This window comes from Spea bombifrons, chromosome 1, assembly GCF_027358695.1.
Source record: "Spea bombifrons isolate aSpeBom1 chromosome 1, aSpeBom1.2.pri, whole genome shotgun sequence".
Taxonomy (NCBI): Eukaryota; Metazoa; Chordata; class Amphibia; order Anura; family Pelobatidae; genus Spea; species Spea bombifrons.
The window spans coordinates 13,023,320-13,044,681 of NC_071087.1; the positions used below are offsets into that span (position 1 = coordinate 13,023,320).

At 38.1% G+C, this 21,362-nt stretch overlaps 1 protein-coding gene across 1 annotated transcript; it reads right to left on the reverse strand.

The window, feature by feature from the left end:
* Positions 1-2,336: 2,336 nt before the first annotated feature.
* On the reverse strand, positions 2,337-20,698 carry HTRA3 (HtrA serine peptidase 3). The gene is made up of 9 exons (XM_053458242.1): positions 20,041-20,698; positions 12,256-12,355; positions 11,093-11,315; positions 10,218-10,412; positions 7,689-7,721; positions 6,176-6,290; positions 4,787-4,835; positions 3,804-3,899; positions 2,337-3,363 (listed from the first exon to the last, which is right to left on the reverse strand). The coding sequence occupies exons 1-9, from the start codon at positions 20,438-20,440 to the stop codon at positions 3,198-3,200; spliced, it is 1,377 nt and encodes a 458-aa protein (XP_053314217.1). The 5' UTR covers positions 20,441-20,698; the 3' UTR covers positions 2,337-3,197.
* Positions 20,699-21,362: the final 664 nt, after the last annotated feature.

Below are 21,362 nucleotides of genomic sequence, written 5' to 3' on the forward strand. Positions count from 1 at the left end.
TTTACTTTCTGGTCTAGGTTAACCTTTTAGTTTTATTGTTATTTGTTACAAAAATCTGGAGCTTTTTTACCATACACCTTTCCGTCATATTCCATGTTTTCATTGTTAGTGTACCCTTAAAATGTATGTATTGTTTTTTCACCCAACCACCACGTGTCTGCCAGTCACTGTGGTACCAAATATGACATCATATCCGGCGTGGCGCTGACAGACATGCAGAGCAAAACGGGACCACACGCCTACAGGAGGGCGGACTCAGCCAGGACAGGCATGTAATGCAAGAACACACACATACAAAAGTATGAATCACAACACGCTGGGGAAGGGAATGAAGGGGAAATAATGCTGGGTATAGAGATGGGGTAGGGTGGTTTTGGTGCAATACAGGGTGATATGGGATGGAAATTATGCTGGAGGAGTTTTATGATAATGGTAAGGAGGAATATGATGATGATGACGACGATGATGGTGGGAGGTATGAATATGGTGGATGGGGGTCATGACATATGAATTATAATGTGGGTGGGTTTGATGATTAGGGGCAGCACTATACTTAACACACACACACACACACACACACACATACACACTGCCACGCCAACACATACATACACATTTCTTTTTAAAATTAAAATTGAAGATCTTGCTGGGGTATTAATTTATAAAATGTCATAGTAATTTCTGTTAATCTGGTCGAGCTAAGCCCCCAATGCAGAGTTTGCATGTGATATTCAATTGATGTCTGTGTCCATGTGGTTCTCACTTGATCTATACCTGCAATGCAGGGGTAAGCACAGCATCCTTTCTTTGTATTTGTCACATTTCTTTATGTTTAGAATGTTGTATTTACATGTTATGGTATTAACTATGTCACAAGAAGGTTTCACAACAGTTCATAAAAATTGTTTTTATTTCTTTTTTTTTACATCTGAAACATATACAGTGCAATCAATACAAAGCCAGTACGACAAAGATAATACGGTATCTGTGTGGCTATGCAAATGTTTTTCCTAAAAGTGTTTGCAGGGATTCAACACTTCTCAATAGACACCACCACACACTGCTTAATTTCATTTGTTCTTCATATAAGGCAGTAATTCTATAAGAATCATTTATTTGCTACAGAATTGCCAGATTCTGATGTGACTTTCCAATGCCTACTGTCAGAAATATATATATATATCTAGTAATATTACATAAAAAAACTTAATGGGTCATCTAGGGCCAACACAGGGAGCAACTCCCCAGAGAGCTCCTCACCAGGGGCAGGCTGGTCCAGGGTCAGGGGGGCAAAAATTGTTCGCAACGACTGGTCCAACCTGGAATGGGTCAATTTTGAACCGGCACATGAAGGTAGGAATGCAGAGGGGGTCACATCACACAAGGTTACATGACCCCTCAGTGAAAGCAAGGCTGCTCGCACAGTGTGCGAGTAGCCAGACAGCTACCAGTGAGGTAAGGGGTGTGTGAGAGGGTAAGGAAGGGGCTGAGTATGAATGTACATATGTTACAATGAGAATGTAAGTGTGTGTTGACATGAATGTGTATGTATAAGCATTTGTGTGAGCATGACTAAGTGTGTGTGTTAGCATGGGTGTGTATGTGTACGTGTGTGAGCATAAATGTGTTTGTGTAAATGGTGAGGGAGGGAGTGTGTGTAGTGTATGTTAGTGTAAGTAGGAAAGAGGGAAAGCCAAAGGTGGGTGATGAGAAAGGGGACAAATTGTCAGAAAGGGCAGAGATAATTACACAGGGGAGACATGAGAAAGGGGAGACAAGAGTGTCTGTTTGTGTTGTGTGAAAGTGTTTGATCTATACCTTCAATGCCGAGTTTGCATGCGCTTTTTCAGCTCTATACCTGCAATGCTATGTTCCTATGTGCTTAGTTGAACTACATAGGGGAGGAAAATAGAGGTGTGGAACAGCTGATGACTGTTGGAGGGTACCACAGGAGTCCCGCAGAGGGCCCCTAAACACCTAAAGCTGGCCCTGGGGTCATCAATGGATCTACAGTATATAAAAAAAGAAACTTGACATTTTAATAAAATACCCCAACATTTCTTCAGTATATTGACATTGAATGTACCTTATTTTGTGATTCACCATAATAATGATATGTTTTAATGCCTCAAAATTACATTTCACTAAAAAGTCCAAAAGTATGAAATGGTGTAAACTGGTGTGATATGTAAGGAAACGTTTTATTATAATTGCTTAAAAAATATATATATATTTATTAAGCAAATGGCATGTCACATTTACCATACAATGGAATAATGGAATGTTGTCATTTTTTTTAAATATGTAAAATGTGTATGTTTTAGAAAGAAAGAAAAAAAACCCAATGAGTTTGAAATTATGTTTACAAACATTCTATAAATGTAGAGGACCTTCCATGCATTGTATCTATTTTAGTAATATTTAAAGTGCAAACCTATGGTAATATGTATTAGCTAAAAAATGATTTTGGATTACTGAACACTGCATCGGGATACTGAGCTGTTAATCCTTTTATTGCATTTTTTTGTGTAATAGTGCTTGCTGTTTTTCACATATTTTAAAATAAATCTATTCTATGTGCCTAAGGAGATACACTTGCAGCAGATTTAATAATAGTGTTCCTTAGTTGTCATAATACCTGTAAGGTTTAAAAAAAGAGTTATTGGCATTCGGACTGGCCTGTAAGTTCTTACATACACGTGGCTCAAGCAATCAACGGACTCCTCCAGAACAACTGATTTTTTTAAAGTCTATTTTTCGATGAGAGGTATACAGTTGGTCAATAAAATATAACACATACTAGTTCAGATTTTTGCTAGGGCGGTCTTTAATCATAAAGAGGCCTGGGGCGAGCTCCCCCACCATCCCAATCATACCCCAGTATGGGGAGGCCTGTACCTGGAGGCTATTGTCAGCTATTGAAGGTGCCCAAGAGACAGCTACCGTGGGTCCCTCAGATAAGCTCCATGCCCCAAGCGCCATGTTAAAGACTGCCCTGATTTTTGTAATCATACATAATGCAAAAGATCAGCCTGGTTTAAATGAACTTCAATTGCAAGATGAAGTAGCATGCCCTGCTGTAGTTTTTCTTGTAGTGTTCTGGGTTTGCTGAGGTTGGTAGGTCTGTATGCAATCATTTTGTCGCCCATTGTATTGCGGAGCAGATTGTTCGAGCCTGTAAACTGCATTCGCTGGAACTACATTGATATGTCAGGTTCTATGTTAAACAGCAGGTCATCGTTTCCTCTACGGACTTCAAGTAATAAGGGCGATTCGTTCATTACTGCTTCATGTAGATCACTAGACGTCATGAGTGAGCGGCCATTGACTTTGACAATGATGTCGCCATGTCTTATTCCACCCCTGTAAGGATTGTTAGGGAAACTATGAAACATTTTGCTGACATTTGTGACATAATCAGTAATAGCCCACAATGTCAGACTGGTGAAGAACACCACTTGTAAAAAAATAATGGAGCCATCACACCCATCATGGTAGGGGTGGTTAGGTTCCCCCACCTTTCTTGGTAAAATGAATATGCCCATTAGTTAAGTGGGAAGGAGGGAGAATGGTGCCTCAGCACAAGCATAAACAAACTTGAGATGCCAGATATGACATCATTATTCTGCTTCCTGCACACTACTAGACTGTGATTGCAGCAATGCCGTCCTCTTGGACAGTCACAATTCTACTTATAGTTAAAGTTGAAGAATAAGGAACTATATACTTAGTATAAACCTGTGCACAAATATAATGAATGTATTTAATGTTAGGGTGATGACATGTTTTTGGATTCTTCTTACCTCTGAGCTGGTGAGTTGGACATTACTTCATGTACATAAATTCCGCTGGTCACATCTGGAAAATCAGGGTTGTTCAACTTCAATTCTTCAACAAGCCTAAAAACAGAAGTGACAACGTGAAACAAATGTTCTAGGAAGCTACAACTACAATACAAGCATTTCCCATGTGAAAACAATGTTTTGGAACTTTCTATGTAACTACATAGACACAGGTTTACACACCTTGATAGAACTTCCACAACTCCAGGTAATGTCAAGCCAAGGAAGCATCCGGTCAACATATCCTTCATGATATTGGCCTGTTTGACTGACAGGCCATTTATGTTAACCTACTATAAGAGTGTCTCAGCTATTGTGATCACTTAAACTTGCTTAGTTATACTATACGTTATGCCTTTTTCTGTCTGACACAGAACAAATGGTCGAGGCAATAAGCCAGGTGATGAGCCGAGACAGACCTTTATAGCAGATGCTAAAATGGAAGAGGATTTAAGAACCAGGCCAAGCCTGCTCACCAAGCAATGTCAAGTCATAATACAATTAACCATTTAAAGGGCAAGTGAATGTGATTGCTACCTGGCATTTACAGAGTTAAGCCACATAAAAACATAAGATTATTATTATTGTTTTATATAGCACCATCATATTCCGTGGCGCTGTACAATGGGTAGAAAGGACATATAAGTAGTATATAACATAACAATTCGACTTACAGAAACAGATGAGGAGGGCCCTGCTCAAAGGAGCTTACAATCTGGATGAGAGGAAACAATATTTTATAGCTGTTTTTTTTCCAACACAATACGCCAGAAAAGAGCGTGCACTGTGCGCCTGGATTAACCTGTCTTACATCTTTGTTTAATAAAACATGAGTTGTGCAGATTCCAAAACACATTACTTAAATCATGAAAGCAAAATCCGCATTTCGTGGCAGGCAATGGAATATTTTTTTGGCATTTTTACAATTTCTCTTTTGAACTTACATGGGAGTTATTGTCAGCATCTTTATCCCAATAAACCGCTTCTTCCCATCTGGAAAAAGAACAATCGCCAGAAAGAATGGTTTGTTAAAATCTAATGGAATACATAAAATACATAACATTCAATTTTATCCTTGTATACACACAAAAGAAATTCTAATAAGCCACTTAACCCCTTAATGACAAAGCCCGTACATGTACGGGCTCAAAACGCATTGTTTTCAATGGGTTTTTGGACCGCCCATTGTCCTTAAGGGGTTAAATGTTAACTGTTTCTGTTATATAAAACAAATAGAGTCAAGTAAAACATTTTTTTACTTCAGCCTAAATAGTATGACATCCACATAAATACAAAAGTAGTTACAATCTCATGATTGTGGCAATCCAGAATAGGTGAGTGCAATACGATATGGAATAAAAGATACGTTCATTTGTGTTGGGAAAATCATAGAATCGTAGATAAATGTGGCTCGATTTAATATGACTAAACCCTAATTGGCCTTAACAGGGCAACAAAAAACACGGTAAGCAATTCAACAGCGTCACTAAAGCTTGTGGAACAATCCTACGTTCCCTGGTAGGAATGAACAGACAAAGCTATATTAATACCATGGATACATTTTTGCCTGTACATTTCAAACCATCAATTCTTTCGCCTGCCCTCTACTTTTTCGGACTAAGCTAAGCGCAGACACGTACAAGAACCAATTCAAGGAAAGGTTGTTGTTAGTTTGCTATCCCGATAGGCTATAATCATTATTTCCCATGGCAATCGGCACGCTCCTTCATTTTGTATTGCCCACCAATTAGATCAAACAGAAAATACAAAATGAAGGAGCGTGCCGAAGGAGCGTGCCTGGTTTGGCCATGAATGTTGTGGTGTGATCGGTGATATGGTCGCTCGCTGCTTACATGCCTTTCGTTCATTTGCTTTTAGTCAGCAGCCTTGAATTGCTGCATTTCATAACTGTTCAATATTTTCCGACTACGCCTAGATTAAGTCAGATCCATTGAATCGAGCCAATGGTGCATTTAATTTGTCAAATCAGCCCCATTTGTGATATCTACTTGGCAAAATGAACTCCTTATATAGGAAGTAGCTAAAACGGAGTAAGGTACCCCTTTTCTCACTATCCTTAACTCATATTTTATTGAGTTATCAGACCATTTAGAGGAATATCAGAGAAAAATAATATGCTACACAGAATGCTCTATATCACAGAGGTCCGTTGTAGACACCAATGATGTCATGTCGCAAAGCACCCAGAGTTCCTGTCTGGATAATTAGCGAGGATTACCATTTACCCGTTCTGTAGAGCAGGAGCCCGTGTAGGTTATGTGGAATATAATATTGTTATAAGTAAGCAATATAAAAGGTTGCCTTAGAAATACCTTTAATCTTTTTGTCGTGAGAGTCTGTAAGGAATTTCGTGATGCGATCGGAAGGAATTGCAAAAGAAATACCAGCTGCAACTTTGAGGGTATTTATTCCAATTACTTCCCCATCCTGGAAACAGAAGGAAAAAAAACTTTAACCAGAGTTTTTAGTGGTATTGTATTTTATGTTACTCTACAGATACTTTTATATATTGGGGTAACTTACTAATTGTAACAGTATTTGAAACAAACCTCAAGTTCAAATGGCAGATTTCCTAAATACGGCAGGTCTTAGCTTATATTAAACGTATGCACCGGGAACTTTGCATCATTAAAACCAGCAGGCATGGCTTCGTTTCATAATCAAGATTGTACGACGGTAGGAGTCCCAAGGAAAATAATCCCTATTCCCTAACTACCTTTAACATTATCTTTGAGCATGTAATTGGTTAACGGTGATTGACTTCCTCAGATTTTCCCCATTTGTATGCAGATGTCTCCCGTCCGCTGCACAGTGTATAAAACCAGGTGTCCCATGTTAGAAGGATTTGTGAATCCAAGGCTATGCCAAATCTGTTCTGTGCCAAGTATTATTACTGCTTATCATACAGAAGCTTTCAATGCTGTTCCCAACGGAGAGTCAATCTTTAAAACCGATTTTTTGCAACCTTAATATATATATATATATATATTTATATATATATATATATATATATATATATATATTTATATATATTTATATATATATTTATATATATATATATTTATATATATATATATATATTTATATATATATTTATATATTTATATATATTTATATATATATATATCTCACTCTCTCATATCTTTCCTTTCTCTCCCCTCTCTCATATTCCTTGCTCTCTCTCATGTCTCTAACTCTCTCTCTAACTCTCTCAATATATATAATAATATATCAAAAACCATCCACATGGACTCCCAAATCAATCTTGATCACCATTCTTCAGAAGATAATCGAGAGAGAAGAGAAACGAGAGAGAAGAGAAACGAGAGAGAAGAGAAACGAGAAAGAGAGACACTATGACACAAGTATGCCCACATTATGTAAACAGTGATCACGCATTTGCACAGATGCTGCCTTGCTTTAAGTGCGTTAACCTCTCAGGTACTAACATACCTTCAAAGAACAACCTTTGCATTCTTTTTTTTTCCTTAGCATTCATATAAAAAGGATTGCACTTTGGAACAAAAACTTTGAAATTTCACATTTCCGTTCCACATTCACTTTTAATATAAATATTAAAGATTTAAATAATGTTCTGCATTAAGCATTGGAAAATCCTGCTAATTTGGCACCAGATTTCTATACGATAACATGTAACTAGATTTTTGTAGTCAGAAACTATTTATGGCATTAACCATTTTAAATAACATGTGCTCTCAATCGGGTATCCTCGCAGCCATATCCATATATGACAAGCAGCAGGCTTAAATATAACAAAAAATATACAATTAAGCTAAATTACTATAAAAAAATTATAAAACTTACCAAATTAACTAGTGGGCCGCCGGAGTTTCCATACTACAAAAAAAGTTCAAAATTTAGTTATTAAGTTTGAATACATTTATTTTTTTATTATTAAGCCTGCAGCAGCGGGAAAGCCCCATACGGTCTTTTGATCAAAGTCAGACACAATTTTGTAACTGAAGAATTTTTGGACCAAGACATTAAGCCTGTAGACTTCTAATCATATTTGTCCATATGAATGTATCCATTCAATGTATTAATTGTATGCTTGATTAAGTGAAAAATAAGTAAATCTTAGGAAAATAGTATAAAAAATTGTAGAATCTATGCGCTTCTTCTCCCAGGTGGAATGGCTGATTGGAGCTCAAATCGCGGTAAGCCATGCGGGCTGGAACTAATATTTCTCTTGTCACAGAGGAAAATGTATTAAAACAAAACCTTAAACCAGCTGTGGGAAAAAAAAGGTTTCCATCAAGATTCTCAAGAGGGTAAAATAACAGGTGACCTCACCAGTAATTACGATAATTCACGATATGAAGAGTTGCGCTGTATGAAAATCTGTTACACTTCATTTGCTACACCCCGTTATTAAAAAACAAATGTTACTGGGATAGGAGGATGAGATAAACCAGAAGAACCCAGGAGAGAACGTGCCAAGGACTGCGTTTATTCACTTAGGATTTTATTTATGAAAGTGTTGCTGGGAAGCATTCATCGTGGGTACATTCAAAACACATTATCACCTTGATTTAGTGATGGCAACTGCTCAAGTTTTGTGCATTGTAAAAACAATCATTTTTAAAGTCTAGCTTTTTAATTTAATGGATTTGTATATATGCACACACACACACACAGATATATATATATATATATATATATATATTTATATATATATATATATATATATATACACACATATACCGTATTTGCCCGAATACAGAGTGGCAGCATATCTCGGGGGGGCACATCTTGGGGGCAGAACGGCAGCATATCTCGGGGGGACACACAGAGTGGCAGCATATCTATTCCACTGTTAAAAAAGCACCTAACTTTTAGGGTGCGGCCTATATTCGTGTGCGGCCTATAATCGAGCCAATACGGTATATATAGCATTTGAAAAGTTTGGGGTCAATTTCTTGTTTGTAACATAATTCGAAAAGGGTTTTCTAACGTTCAATGAGCCTTTTATACTGTACTTAAACTTGCATTAGCGAACACAACGTGCCATTGGGACACAGGAGTGATGGGAGTGATGAAGAACCTCTGTACCTCTACGAAGATATTCCATTAAAAAGTCATTTACCAGTGTCCGCGCTGTATTTTAATGGATAAAATGTGCTTTTCTTTCAAAACTACCGTATTTGCTCGATTATAAGACGACCCCGATTATAAGACGACCCCCCAAAATCAAAATATTAATTTAGGAAAAAAACAAAAAGCCTGAATATAAGACTACCCTATAGGGAAAAAGTTTTACCAGTAAATATTAATTAATGTAAATTATTTTCATGTTTAATAAAAGCTATGATTGAGAAAAATATATTTTTTAAATTTCCTTTTATTTGCCAACCTGCCCCCCCAGTTATGCCACTCTGCCCCCAGAAATGCTTTATACCCCCCTATTTGCCACTCTGACCCATGATATGCCTTATACCCCTGTATGCCACTCTGGCATATAGGGGGTCCAGAAATGCATTTTAACCCCCTATATGCCACTCAGCCCCATGATATGCCTTTTAACCCAGCATGTACTGGCTGCCTTGGCTTGATAGGAGTGTGATTGCTGTTAGCAGTTTGATATATATATATATATATCAAACTGCTAACAGCAATCACACTCCTATCAAGCCAAGGCAGCCAGTACATGCTGGAACCTGGGGATGATAGCAGTGGGATTACAGCCTCCATATGCCATGCTACAACCCCCACCCCCCTTACACATCCATGCTATCACACACACTCACACTCATTCACAAACATTTAAATACTCATTCATTCCCTTAATCACACACACTTCACACATACTCAAAAACCCTCCCCCACCCCCTCACCTGAACTGCAGATCTCCCACTCGCAGACTTCTGCAGGGGACCGGCTGTAGCAACTTCTCTGGCCCCGCCCCCAGAGGAGGGAGGGGGAGATAGAGTTCTGTGAGGACGCTGCAAGCTTCCTGCCCTGCTTCTAACAGAAGAGACGCTGCTCGCGACCGGTAAGCAGCATGGCGCCAGCATTTTTTTGGGGTCTGATTAGAAGACGACCCCGATTATAAGACGAGGGGTATTTTTCAGAGCATTTGCTCTGGAAAAAACCTCGTCTTATAATCGAGCAAATACGGTATACTACATGAAGTCACGTTTAAATCTGTTTGTTGCTAGTCATCCAGCGTTGGAGATAGAGCGAGTATTTGGCGCGGTCAGCCACCCACCAGACATTTGCCCAGTGTGCCAGATGGCCAGCCTGGGCTTGTTGTAAGTCGTTTACCTTTAATGTCGCTTACATTGATTCACTGTAAGGAAATCTTTCGCACAAATAATTACAGGTTTAACTTACATTGATGATGGCGTCAGTCTGAACATAATCCATATCAGAGTCTCTCAGTCCAAGTTCTTTTCCATCTCTCTGAGCAGTACTGACAATACCTGTAGTAACAGTGTTTTGTAAGGCAAACGGACTACCGATAGCTACAACAAATTCACCGGGTCTTAGATCAGCGGAATGTCCCAGCAGCAAGACAGGAAGTTTTTTCTAGAAAGAAAGAATGTAACATTGCTGAAATCCAACACATAACTTCATCATTTAGTCCATTTTGTGTTAGTACATTTGAGACAGTACACAAATAACTACTCTTTTCTAAAAACTTTTGGGTTTTAAATGATTCTTAACAAAAACTGGGTTACGTGGCATATGATAAACAGGGTTTGCTATGTGAGCAAAAGAAAAACATCCATGTGGAGGGTGCACACAAGAGAGGAAAAATGCATGCCAAGCCAGAATTCACTCAAACATTGCATGTGGAATGAAAAAGAACAGCTCACACAACAAAAATGTACACAAAAAATGTACAGAAACAGAATACTGGGACAAATATAGCTAAATTACCAAATTTAAGAGCAGATAAGGGACAAGCGTACGTGAACAAAAACTCTTCTTGCCACCAGGGATTAAATGGCACCAACAATAAGCTGCAGATGTAGCATTATGAGTAGGGCTGTGGTCAGAACATATAGTATGTGGTGAAGAAAACATTTTATTAAGCACAAAATACAAATGTTATCGGATGTATAAAAGATACTATGGCTTCCTATGGTACAGTATAATATGGCTCTAGGTTTGCATTTATACACCCAAGTATAGCATGGCCCCTTTACAGTAGATGTTGGACACCAATGTCTATTAAAAAAGTTACAAAGTGTAAATGTACTTACTCTAGAAAAGACCTTGATTGTTGCAATATCTGATTTCTTATCAATGTCTTTAATTGTAGCCTCATACGAGTCTCCATTGTGAAGCTGGACCTTGAGGTGCTGACGTCCTGACACGGCATTACTGCTTGTAACTACGTGGGCATTAGTCACAATTAAACCCAGATCCGATATGATAAAGCCTGATCCGCTAGACAATGGAATATTACGGCCAAATAAAGGATGCCTGTGGGGAGAGCGACACGTAATAACAAAAAAAATTAGTGAACAATGCTATGATAATCCAATGTTTTTTCGTAGTTATTAACCATGTGTGTTTCTATGGGTGAAATGGAGTTTTCTTTTGATGTTGAAATGCCTTTAATAGCTATTATGATGAAGAGATATTTGAAATTGTGTCTACTGTAAATGTTGGACTGGGATGCTTGCAGAATTCTTAGATCTCACAAATAGATATGAATCCACCCAGAACCTCGGATCTCTGACACATGCTGTCTCTTGTACTTATTGGCAATCTATCAGCTTTCTGTGTTTCATTTCCTCCCAGCTATGAGACTTCTGTTTTTTTGTTGTTTTTTTTTTTTCAATTAGTTTATCTTGGTTTCTGAGACAAGGGTGGACTCTAAAAAATGTCTATATGATGGATCACGTAAACTATAGCACCATTCACTGCTGAACCAGGATTTATAGTATATACATTTCTTGCACATGCTCAGTAGAGTTCCCGTAAGGTAAGCTAATCACATGTACGCTAGGAAACCAGCAGCACACAGATAGCATACACGCAACATGCAGCGGATACTACCTTTCATTTCAATAGGAGCTTAGTTCTCAATGACTAGAAAGGAGCTGTACTGAGCATGTGCAAGAAGCATACCATAGTATTCTCCCTGCTCTCAGTACAGGCAGCTGTGGGAGGAGTTAAAACGAGCAGAAGAATGGCTAAGGAATGACTGCACCTATCTGCATGCAATAAAACGCATACAGAATGGATATACTTTCTTTTCTACCAATATAAATTATTCTTAATTATGGTATATCTTGTGTCAGGGTTTTTTTTTTGGTCCATTGATTTTGGAATACGAGGTTGAACTTTTTTTTTTTAAATAAAGATAAAATATTACATTTGGAACAAAACTGTGAAGCACAGTAAGGGTAGACATTACCTCAAGAAAAGTTCAATGTGGACAACGGCAGGGGCAATCTTCTCCACTACATCAGCAATAAAGTTAAATTTGTACCTCGGGCTGTTGTGATGTTGGTGACCTATACTGGCAAGAAAAAATTGGCATTTTAGTAAGAAAATTCCTTCTTTAAAAAGCTCGAGGAGCAGACGGGCTCTCTTTAATTACAGTCTTTGAGTTTTCTCTTGGTTAAAACGTCTGATCTCTTATGCATACATAAGAATAACCTTAAATGACCCTCCAACTCAATGTACAGAAAGTCTGATGACGACAACCTCCCACAGTTCTGAGTAAAGTCACAGTGAAACATTTACCCATGACCATAACAACAAAAAGTTATATAAAACACTGTGCTAGCTACAGCAGCAAAGAGAGATAAATGTCTAATCCTTACAGCAATGTATGTATGTGAATTTCAGATCTAATACTTCTAGCCATGTCTTGGCATTTTGCGGTTGTGCAGAGATGTTGTGGTTGTTCCTTTTGTGGTCAACACTAAGTATCAGCAGTTCTTATGTATCAGAGTTTAAAACTGCTTCTATATATCAAAAATAGCCACGGAATTAACAGTAAGCTAGCTCTATCTTGTATTATGGCATACATGGCCAGACCAAGCGTCCCTGGTTATCCAGGCATCACATCTGCTTCTCCACAATCCTCTCTACTAGACCTTGGTAAACCCATGTGCAGGGTTAAGACTTACTCCGCAGAGGGAGAGGAGTTCAAGCCAGACCTGATCTGGTTACAACACCTCTTCTGTCTAGGGGTCCGATGTATCCAGCAGCCAAGTCCTGTTCAGTCTTGGTCAGCTTGTACCCTGCCAGTTATCTTCATCTAGAACCTCATGCAATAACCTCTAAATGCTTACAAATATCTTCAAAACAGGCTTGTTTTTTTTTTAAGTAGAGATTTAAAGTATCAATGTCTAAAATAAAATATTCAAGTGACACAAGTTACTCTACCATACCCAAGACCTTACAATGTATTACTTCACATCACTACAAATACTGGAGAGTTATTGGTGGCGTTAGGATACTTGGAGACAAAGACATAGCCTTTAGCATTAAATACGTATGAATGACATTTAGTGATCGGGAATTGTTCTATAATAAGGTTGTAAGCAACTGATACCATGGTGGGTTATGTCTGACTAAAGGAATGCAAGGTCAGCATATATATATAATAGAGAACATTTGAAAGAATTCTCCTGCTCAATTCAAAATATTAAACACAAGATTGTAAAAGGCCCTGAGTAGCAAAGTTGTCAGCAAAACAAAGATTAAAGTGCCCATATTTTCCCAATTGGCTTAATCCAAGAACAGTATAGTATTACATTTGGATCTAAGATTCACAGAAATCAAAGCATTAACGGCAGATGGAAAATATAGCATTTTTTTATGTACGTCATATTTGAAGAAGCATAAAAAAAGTAGCTGTGGTTGTATAACCTAAGAAAATATTTCACATCTCTTTAGACTTGGCTGAAATAGCTAAATATTTAACAAGAACACCTTTGTTAGCACAGCGCTCACCCATTTTACAAAGTTACATTTAAATAAATAGATGGGTCTAGCGGCATGTCAGGTCATCTCCCGAAAGACACGCTGGCAGGATCTTGGAAATATTTTTCTGCTAATCTTTCATTTTGCGGCATGGTATAGTGCTTTCTAACATTTAATGGTGGTAAGACCGTTATTATTTATGGATATCAAATGTGCAGAGAAACCATTAGTCAACCATCAGCGGCTTATTTAAAATGATGACATTAGAAGTAAAACCATGTCTATATGAATCAGACATGGGTGAAAAGTGCTCTAAATTGGTTTCAATAGGAGTACATTCCTGCCCCTGATTGGCTGCTTGAGACGGTCAATCAGCTGCAAGAATAGTCAGACCATGGAAGGGGGCAGCCTCTTCCGGATTACGTAAGAGCTTTATTTATTTTGTGAACATGATAATTAATTGTTTAAGGATTTAGGTTACTGATGATTCAGCTCTAAAAGTCCACTGACATTTGAAGGACAATAACCAAATGTTCTGTTCCTGCTTCTCTTTAGAGGAGAAAGTTGGGAGTTTATGGCTGAATTAAGCTTTGTAGAGATCTTGTGAGGCCAAAAAGTTTATTTTTATTTTAATTTTATGTAATCTATCATAGTGGAGGTTCAAGCTACTGAAATAAATATTGCTGCTAAAAGAAAAAGGGGGACAGTGGAATATTTTATATCACACAAAGCTCTCCAACTGTGCTGCATAATTCCAACAACTATGGAACATATAGGTCAACAGTTGAACACCTGAAGTTTGCCCACCCCGGGGTTTCAAAGATACAATCAGAAACATCATGACAACTAAGTTTATTTTCATAAACCATGGCAAGAATAATATAAACCAAGGAGAAGACAAGTCATGCTAAGCAGCGTACACACTCCACTGCGGCCAGCTTCAGAAACATAAACTGTTACAAAGTATTCCAAATTTACTTTCCAACAGTGTATTTTTAAACTTGTAACCCCTCTGGCACTAACATATTTCTTACACAATACCGTGGTGTGCAGGAGAAAACCATGATTTGAAAGCGCTGGCAAGCTATGAGGAATAAATTAGCAAATTTGTGCTTGATTACACAAACTGGACTATGGAGCACCTCAAGTTCACATACATGGCTGGACTGTACGACATTAGCCAGATCCTTCATCAGTCTTTCATTTTTTACTGTATCAACCAGGCAGCCAACATGTACGATGATCTTCATGTAGCCAGCCTATGTCAATGTTCCATATAGTGCCCATTACATATCAGAATGACCTACCACATGCATAGTCCTTTTGTCATCTCCTTCACACGCTTTAATGCATGAGTTTTCGGATTCCTGATGTTAGTCATGTTTTAGTCACTGCAGCCATTCATGTTAACTGCAGATTCAGACATTGTAGGCTCAGCTTCAAAGGGAATCAATGGCCGCTCTCACAATAGAAACATGGAATATTATGGCAGATAAGAACCATTTGGACCATCTAGTTTGCAAGTTCTGCCTGATCCAAAGACTCAGACCTTAATCAGTCTTGGTCTCATCTTAGACTCAGGAGCCATGTGCCTATCCCTCTCATGTTTAAATTAACTGTTTTAGCCACTAGCACTCCTTCTAGATGGCTGTTCCACTTATCTACCACCTTCTCAGTAAAGTAAAAATAAACTGTGGATAGCACTACAGCCTGTTACAGACACAAATAAGCCCTCTATCTCTAGGCATACTTACACATTGGGCTTGTGCAGTTGTAGTTCTGTCTGTATTTGGCCAAACATTATTCACATGCAATGAATTTACACTTTGGAAGAGAGTCTAGAAATGCTACTGATCACTTAGTTCTTTTCTGATACTGAATTTCATCAACTGCCAAGGGACTGTGCTGGGACAGAGTGATTATTACTGTTTTTCAGAAAGGAACCTGGATGGATAATTAAACAGTGCAACATTTACATGCATAATAACTCTGCATATAAATAGTTTAAACTGGGCTGGTTTTTTTTGTTTTTGAGTGTGAGAGTGAACAAGAATGAGAGTGAGTGTGGACCCAGGAATGTTGGACAAAAATTTTGAGTAAATTTGCAATTTGTATGGATCTCAATGCACAATTCTAATGTGTATACCTTCCATCCATTTGTTTGAGTTGTTCACTAGATGCTCGGTAACCATTATTTTTCACTTTTTAGTCTGTTCTATGAGATATTAGCAGAGAATTATCTCAGGAGAATCTGCTGCCCTTTCTGTACACTACCGTTTATCTTTTATTCGCTTGTGCTTGTATCACCCAGATTTGGTGTAATTTTGTGAATGTAAAAGTGAACATATTTCTACATTAATCAGGTTTGACCAATATATTATTTTCATGTAAACTTTCAATGGTCGATGCAGGCTGGTTGACCTAATTTGACATTCAGTCCAAGGAAAATGCTCCTGTGTAGTGCAGACAACTCTGAAGTTTTTTTTTTGATCAGCTATATAGGAATTATGCAGATACTACGAGAAAAGTAGCACTCAGTTGAATTAATTATTTAGATTACAACATATTCCAGACATTCCGGCGAACATGTCGAGCTTCAAATAAAGTTGACTCCCTTAACTCCTATAGTTGTGGTCTATAGACATCCTTGACAAATAGAGGAGACTGATCTGCTAGTTGAGAAAATGACCTTGATGACAACAGGGTTTTATTACTAAAGATGGAGTTGGCAGGAGAGTTCCCATGATAGCCCCAGTTTCACCTAATTGAATTCAGTTTACATTATGAGTGGTCAACCACACCGAGCACTGGCTCCAAGAAATGTGAAGTAAATAAATCAGTGTGATTTCTTGAAAGCCAACTTATGGATAGAACTTTGCGAGTTCCAGCTAAGTGCCAGCTCAGACATTATTGCAGAGAAATTTGCCAGAAATGATCCTTTATAATGCACAACCATTAAATAAATAATCCCCAACAAAAAGGTTGTTACTGTATGTTTACCCAAGGTTTTAATCTCTTTTATGTGATCTGGAACTAAATAGTAGAGGAGTAGAGAAATCCAAAAGTTGTTACAGGGATTGTTTCTTAAGCAATTGGTAAATGAGCCAACAAGAAAGGAGTCCATGCTAGATTTATTAATTTACGAATGGAGACATGACTTTGGTCGTCACTGTAGTAGAGTGTCTGGGCTCCAGAGACCATCACATCAATCAGTGTAGTTTAATATACAAACATAGGCTGTGTTTCACTTCACTAAAACTAAGGTTTTGGATTTTATGGAAATATATTTAGCTGAGTCTTTGACAGCTGGGAAATCTTTAGATGGTATCCAAGAAAAATGGGATTTGAAAAGTGTTTCACGGAAGGCAGCAGAGCGTTGCATTAAACTTGTCATTAAAGCTAAACGAAAGCAAATTACTATGGTACTCTGCACAAGTGGCACATCTATTAACTTTTTCCATCAGACTCCCCCTATGCAGGTGATATGCAGATCAGTTTTTCCCCCCGCACATCAAAGTACTTTAACTCCTTAAGGACCGGGGTGTTAAATGTTGTACCCTTCGTGACCAAGGCTGTTTTAATGCCTCTGCAGTGTTTATGTTTAGCTCTAATTTTCTTCTCTTTCTTATTAGCTTTACCCACACAAGTTATATTTTTTTCAAGTAGCATATTGTCATTTCAAAACCATTTTTCCAAAATCTGGTCATACTGCACTCATGTCCCATTTGGGGCATCTTTGAAGCCAGCCAATTTAATTTATCCCACCAAACCATATATTTGTGAAAATTAGACACCCCAGGGTACTTTAGATGGTGATATTTTTCCATTCACTAATTCTACCACCACCCTTTTGTCAACGTTTGTGCTAGTAATTTGTGGGGGGGGTTTCACACAAATTGTACTTCAAGTAAGAATTTACAACTTTGACATCTAGTCATCCTGCCCCATGCCCTATTTGGAACGAATTTGGAGCTAGGCGATTCAATTCACTCAACAAACCATATATTTTTAAAATTAGCCCCCAGGACATTTTAAATGCTGGTATTTTAACACTTGTGGTAGTGATTTTTCTTTGTGTTTCCTTTCACACAAATTGTAGTTTAGGTATGACATCCAAATATACGTTCAGCAACATCTCCTGAGTACCATGCATAGGTTTGTCACATTTGAAGCCAGCCATTGGTGGGGAATGTTTGAAGCTGGCCAATCAAATTTATCCCCCCATATAACCATGTATTTTGGAAAATAGACTAAAACACCTCAGGGTACTTCAAATGCTGGTATTAACACTTACCATGCTCTTATTCTACTACCAGACTGCTTTAACATTCATACTACTTTAGAGGGGGTGTCAGGGACAGTAAACTGGCAGACAAGACAGGCTGAATGGATTCCACATTTCTATTTATAAATGCTTGCATGCGATAAAATGACATTCAAGTGTATCCCTGTACAGAGTATATACATATATGTATAGTTTTGATTAGATAGTATGGTATGGAATCAAAAAATAACTTTCTAGCAGAAGTTTCATTCAGTACGAGGATTTAAGCATGAAGCAGGCAAAGGCTATATTGAACATGACCACAAAACATTTGTGTAACAGTTCTGCTTTTATTTATTGAACTTTGCAAATTACACAGGGGCATCGTTTAAGATTAGAGGAAAAGAAACTTCTTGGTAAAAGGGATTTCTCATTTTGTTTTATAACTAGTAGATTAAAATACATTTTCAAAAGTATTGTGCTGGTTTCTTTGTTTGAAACCAATGTAATGTTTCCAGAGATTTGTGTATTAGCCTCTTCTATGAGTTCTAGCTGTGCTTTGTTAGTGCAATCTACTAAACAAACACTCTGACTCCTTAGCATACTGCCTATCCTGTATAATGGTCTTAACCATCCTATCCATAACACTGATGAATGAGCATTAGCATTGCCATAAAGAATTAGATGAAGTGATTGCGCAAGTAAAGTCACCCAAAATATCACACACAGCCCTTAGGTCTGTACATAAAGGTTTATCTCATGTACTATATGTATATATACAGCACCATATTTCATGCACAATGAGAATTTTAACAGTCAAGGTTGTTAATATAAGGAATGCACTCCCAAATGTCGTCGTTTTGGCAGATTTAGTAAACATTTTCAGAAAAGGTTGGATACATTTTAAGAGAGTTACAATACTTTATCTTTAGCAAAAGTAATATAATCCAGGAAAAAGTTTGTCATTAAATCACAAAGGATTATATTTTACCTCTTGACACTATTGTATTAAAGTTTCATTTGTGTTTGATCTATCTTCTGGATCAATGAATATAGGTACTTTGAAGGGTTGAATTGTTTTCAACCTACTTAACTATGTAAGATTTATTTAAGTAAAGGAACAACCAACACTCTTACAGTGTATCCTGCATAGCAAACAACATTTTAATAAACCCATGCACTTTTTGACCTACAAGCACCCCCAGTAGAAGGTCTGATAACAGTAAATTAGGACAAACTAAGTGGGGGGTTAGCAGAAAAGTATGGCAAAAGTTTAGTATAACTAAATTCTTATCCTTTCCGCTGTTGTGGACTACAATTGTCATGACCTTGTGTATTGGTGTTCACAATGCCTGAATGCAAGACATGTCTTGCTTTTTGCTTAGCAGTGGTCTTGCACAGCGCATTATAGGAACACAGACTGCAAAGCATGATATGGTGCAGACACACTAGGATGGGCTGACCTCTCTTAATAAACCTGGCACAGAAAGGATTCCAGGTGAGTTAGTTAGCAGAATGTATAGGTAGGTATAGGTAAGACAGTCAAATCACATTTTTGCATTACACTGGCTACTTTATAATCCTCAAAATATCTGCTAACGAGGAAGACATGTAGGATAAACCCTCCTATCTTATTAGTGCATCTACTAAAAACTTCGACTGCTGCATTACTTCTTGTTAAGTTATCAATCTGTGTTGATGGTATCAAAGAGGATTTGCAGCAGGGTAAGCTATACCACAAATAGACATGAGGGAGTGTAATGTCTGAGAAACGGAGTTACATATACATACTTTTATCCCTGGAACTAGCCATTTGCTTGAAAGTAATATTGGGTTGACTTGCACCTCTAATATAGCAGAGGACCTAAACAACACACTGACTTTCTCTTACACTTGCTATCCATCCTTCAGATATGTCGCATGCCCTAAACAAGTGCAATAATTCAACCTGTGACTAGGTAAGCCTGTGGCCACTGGATTTCTTCCATGCACGTCTCTTACCCGATTGGCAGGCTCCCTTCTCCACCTGCACCACAGATGTATGTCCTTGCTGTAGGGCTCTCCGACTTGCTACCTTCAGTTGGCAAAGATTGTCGTAGGTCTGCCCATCACTGCCACACACTTTGTAGGTGTGCTTGCACTGGCAGGTGCCTTTGATTCCTCTCTTGCCAGGAGGTGGCTTGCACTGCAAACTGTCCCCACAAGGTGGGTCAATCTCCCGGCCACAAGATTCGCCTTCTCCTGCAGCGCAGATGAGACAACAGTTGCAACGATCAGGGACGTACCCACTAGGGCAGATGGGACTTGGACATCTTGACACATCACAGCGAGACGGGCAGGCTGATGACCCAGGGTTTCCAAATAAGAAAAGCAGAAGAAGTGAGAAATAACATGGCTTCATGATGAAGATAATGATTTCCCGAGCAGAAGAGATAAGGCACCGATGACTTAAGGGGCAGATATGGTGGGAATGTATCTTCTACACAGTTTCATCAAGTTATGTCTTCACATTAACTATACATCCTCCTACTAAGATAAATAGACATCACAAGGATCATCTGTAATTCACTTGTGTCTGTGTCAGTCCAAAGGCAGAATTAATATTTCTAGCTGTTGTGATTGTTGTAACCTGAGTGAGATGCAGAAAGTGAAGACGGAGAGGTTGCTCAGTAGTATTTAAACAGCTGTGTGAGGCTTTATGAGCTGGAATGCTCTTTGAGAAGGAGTCAGACTTGGATTCTCACCAGGTCCAACCTACGTTAGGAGGGGCTTTTCCAAGCACACCCTCTCTTGTGCCTCTCATGCCCTGGAGACAGAAAGCTAGATAGTGCCAAATAATGTCCTCACTGATGAGCTAGCTGCACTGTTCTAACATATTCCACTTAATTTTACTCATAGTGAAAAAAAAAAGAAAAGTAAACTAAAGCCCATTGGATTCTTTACCAAATGATAGCAGATAACAGAAAGGAAACCAGCCTCTTGGGAAAAAAGATATCACAAGTTTTTGTGCATTTCTGAAAATAAACGTTTGCATTTGTAACAGGCTTTTTTTTATTGTTACACCATGCTACGGTTTGCCCCAGATTAATATAAAATCTGCTGGATTTTTAAAGGGTAAACAAATTACATTTTTTGATTAATACATTTTTTCCACTTGTATATTAATGTAATGCTATAAGCGGAGTCTGATCATGTTTGTTTTTCTACTGGAATATAAAATAAACATAAATGCCAGAGCACTGATGGGGTTAATATATTCTGGATCTCAGGGCAGCTCCATTAAAAAATTCCAAGACGTGAACATAATTAAATAGTCAAAGCCG